We start from the raw sequence: 2,972 nt of genomic DNA on the forward strand, positions 1-2,972 counted from the left end.
TTTATATTGACATATTGCAAAAGTATATGAAACTGTGAATGTATTTCTCGAACACATCAAGATGATGCCCTCTCATTGCGAGGCCCACTATGCTAGTTAGTATAAACAATATAATTTTTTTTACCGGCATTTGCTCCTGGCGATCCTAATACGTGTATTGCTGGCTAGTATTTAGGATCAGATGTGGAGATGCTCTTATCTCATTCAGCACACGCATGCAAAATCAGCCAGCTATGCTGCTGCGGCTCGGCTGGGGGATGCGCGCGCCAGAGCGGGAGTGTGCGGTGCTGGGTGATTTTCCGTGTAGCGAGAGGCACCAACGGCGGCAGGCGCGGACAGCTGGGGATCGTTGAATTGAAAAACAACAAAATGAGTAGCTCTTCGTGGCTATAAAGGAAATTTGATACTCCCTCTGTCTGTAAATTAATGTATTAATATCTGTGATTATCTAAATCTAAATGTATCTAAACATTTAGTATGTATAAGATACATCTAGATTTAGACGACAAATCTCGAATGTCTATCTACAGACCTAGCCAGGCACAGCCAAAACTAATTTGTCCATGAAACATTAGTTCCGGAGCACCCTCAGAAAAAGCATTACTTCTGCAATGAGACAACCACGTGGACGTGGTCATGTGTGCAGGAGGCCAGAGCGGCGATAAAATGGAGCTTTTGTCCTTGGAGAAAGTTATGTGAACAGAGTAGTAGACGGGACCGAAACCCCTGCCAAAGTTCCTTCTGTTCAGCGATAGCTCTCCGTTCTGCTATGGATTCTCTTCAGCTTGATTCTACCGTAGTCCTCTCTCTCGTCCTCGTGGTATCCTGCCTCGTCATCGTTAGAAGCTTCTCGTCAGGCCGCAAGGGCCGCCTCCCACCGTCGCCACGGGGGCTGCCCATCATCGGCAACCTACACCAGCTCGGCCAGGGCTACCTCCACCGCAGGCTGCAAGCTCTCGCGCAGCGCCACGGCCCGGTGTTCCTCCTCCGCCTGGGCTCCATGCCGACAATCGTGGTATCGTCGGCGTCCGTTGCTGAGACCGTGCTGAGGACCCAGGACAAGGTCTTCTGCAGCCGGACACCGAAATACACGGTCCGCGGCACGCTTTATGGCTGCCGGGACATCGCCTTCAGCCCCTACGGCGAGCAGTGGCGCCAGTCACGGCGCATCGCCGTCGTGCACATGTTCAGCGTGAAGAGCGTCGACTCCTTTCGGGCACTACGGGTGCAGGAGGTCGCATGCTTCGTGCAACAGATCCGTGAAGCTGGGAAAGACAGAGGAGTCGTCAATCTGACCGAGCTCATCGCCAGCCTAACCAACACCGTAATCTTGAAAACAGCTTTCGGGAACAAACTCCGTGGTGTGGATCCGGAAATTTTCAGCGACGTGATGAAGGAGCTCTCACAAGTGATCCATATAACGGCGGCGAGTGACCTGTTCCCGCGCCTATGGTGGTTGGACTGGGCGACGGGGCTCGACGCAAAGGTGAAGAAGATGGCGGCTAAGCTCGACGGTATTCTCGAAGGTGTGCTTAGAGAGCATGAGAGGAGCCGAGCAGATGGCGAGGGTGAGATTCATGACCTCGTGGACGACTTGCTCTCAATCATCAAAGATGGCGATCTGGACAGGATTGAGGCCAAGGCACTCATTTTGGTAAGTTTTCTATGACAGCAACGTTTTTTTCTTTTCATGGAAAAGCCAACTATTTTTGGAGTCACGGCGGAGAATCTCATATAAGAGTTCATGATCCCGCGAATGCAAAAGAATAAGAAACTCTTGATCTGGTTGGCTGCTACCAGTAGCTGACTGAGATATTTGTAGACACAGCCCGAGAATTGGTAGATTGCATCACGACCACTAGCAATTATCAACAACCATGTCCACAACATTCTTATCTTTCTTTGAATTGCAGGACATGTTCATAGCAGGCCCCGGCACGATCTACAAGGCGATAGAATGGACGATGGCCCAGCTTATGAAGAATCCAAGAGAAATGGCGAAGGTGCAATCAGAGGTCAGACAAGTTGCTGCCGGTACACATGGAGGAGTCCTTGAGGAGGAGCTGGAGAAGATGAGCTTTCTACACGCGGCCATTACAGAATCACTGCGACTACTGCCGGTCCTCATTAAACACGAAACAATCCAGAACACTCGGCTACATGGCTATGATATTCCGGCAAAGACCTGGGTCATAATCAATGCGTGGGCAATTGGGAGGGATAGTGAGTCGTGGGAGAACGCCGAGGAGTTCCGTCCAGAGAGGTTCCTAGGCAAGGCCTTTGACTACAGCGGAAAGGACACCAGGTTTCTACCGTTCAGCGCAGGGAGGAGAGGATGCCCTGGCATTACCTTTGCGATGCGCCTTATGGAGTTCACACTGGCCAACATGATGTACCATTTCGATTGGGAGCTGCCGGACGGCCAGGATCCTGAGTCGTTTGAGGTCATTGAGTCTAGTGAGATTTCACATGGCCTTAAGTCATCCTTGATTCTAGGCGTAACACCTTGTAAGAAGGCATGTAATGATATGGAGTAGCTAGGTATATTAATTAATTCTCTTGTAGCAAACGTTGTTTGTACTAAATTCCGAAATAAGACGATTTCACCTTTTATGAGAACTAAATCCTTTTGGTAACTTACTATTGCATTGCAATGTCTGCATCTGTATGTTGTCTTACATAATTTCCATATCATTCTACCTGAAGGTCTAGAACTTTCAGATGGTGTGTGCTGCTAGTGTTTCATCGAAGTTCATTCTCGGTCTCATCTCTTCTCACATGTGTCAAATATGTTTAATCGTTCAATTTGTTTCATTCTTTGTGTAGTATAGCATCTCTCTCTCTTTTGTCTTGATTGATTCATGTAGAGTCGTGCTTCTCTTACTGTTTGTTGTTGAATGTTTTCATTCCTTCTTTTAATAGTAGCTTCTTTTGCTTTGACGTGTATTGTCCTTCATTTATGCGTGGATAAT

The 2,972-nt window shown here is 48.3% G+C and overlaps 1 protein-coding gene across 1 annotated transcript; it reads left to right on the top strand.

The window, feature by feature from the left end:
- Nucleotides 1-769: 769 nt before the first annotated feature.
- On the top strand, nt 770-2,537 carry LOC124648258 (cytochrome P450 71A1-like). The gene is made up of 2 exons (XM_047188050.1): nt 770-1,654; nt 1,914-2,537. Exons 1-2 carry the CDS (start codon nt 770-772, stop codon nt 2,535-2,537), a joined length of 1,509 nt encoding a protein of 502 aa, XP_047044006.1.
- The last annotated feature ends 435 nt before the right edge of the window (nt 2,538-2,972 follow it).

This window comes from Lolium rigidum, chromosome 4 (assembly GCF_022539505.1).
Source record: "Lolium rigidum isolate FL_2022 chromosome 4, APGP_CSIRO_Lrig_0.1, whole genome shotgun sequence".
Taxonomy (NCBI): Eukaryota; Viridiplantae; Streptophyta; class Magnoliopsida; order Poales; family Poaceae; genus Lolium; species Lolium rigidum.

Bases quoted from the DNA above. Each gene is read 5' to 3' on its own strand.
- LOC124648258 (XM_047188050.1), top strand. From the start codon at position 770: ATGGATTCTCTTCAGCTTGATTCTACCGTAGTCCTCTCTCTCGTCCTC. The intron at 1,655-1,913 runs GTAAGTTTTCTA...TTTGAATTGCAG, and splicing joins AGGCCAAGGCACTCATTTTG to GACATGTTCATAGCAGGCCC.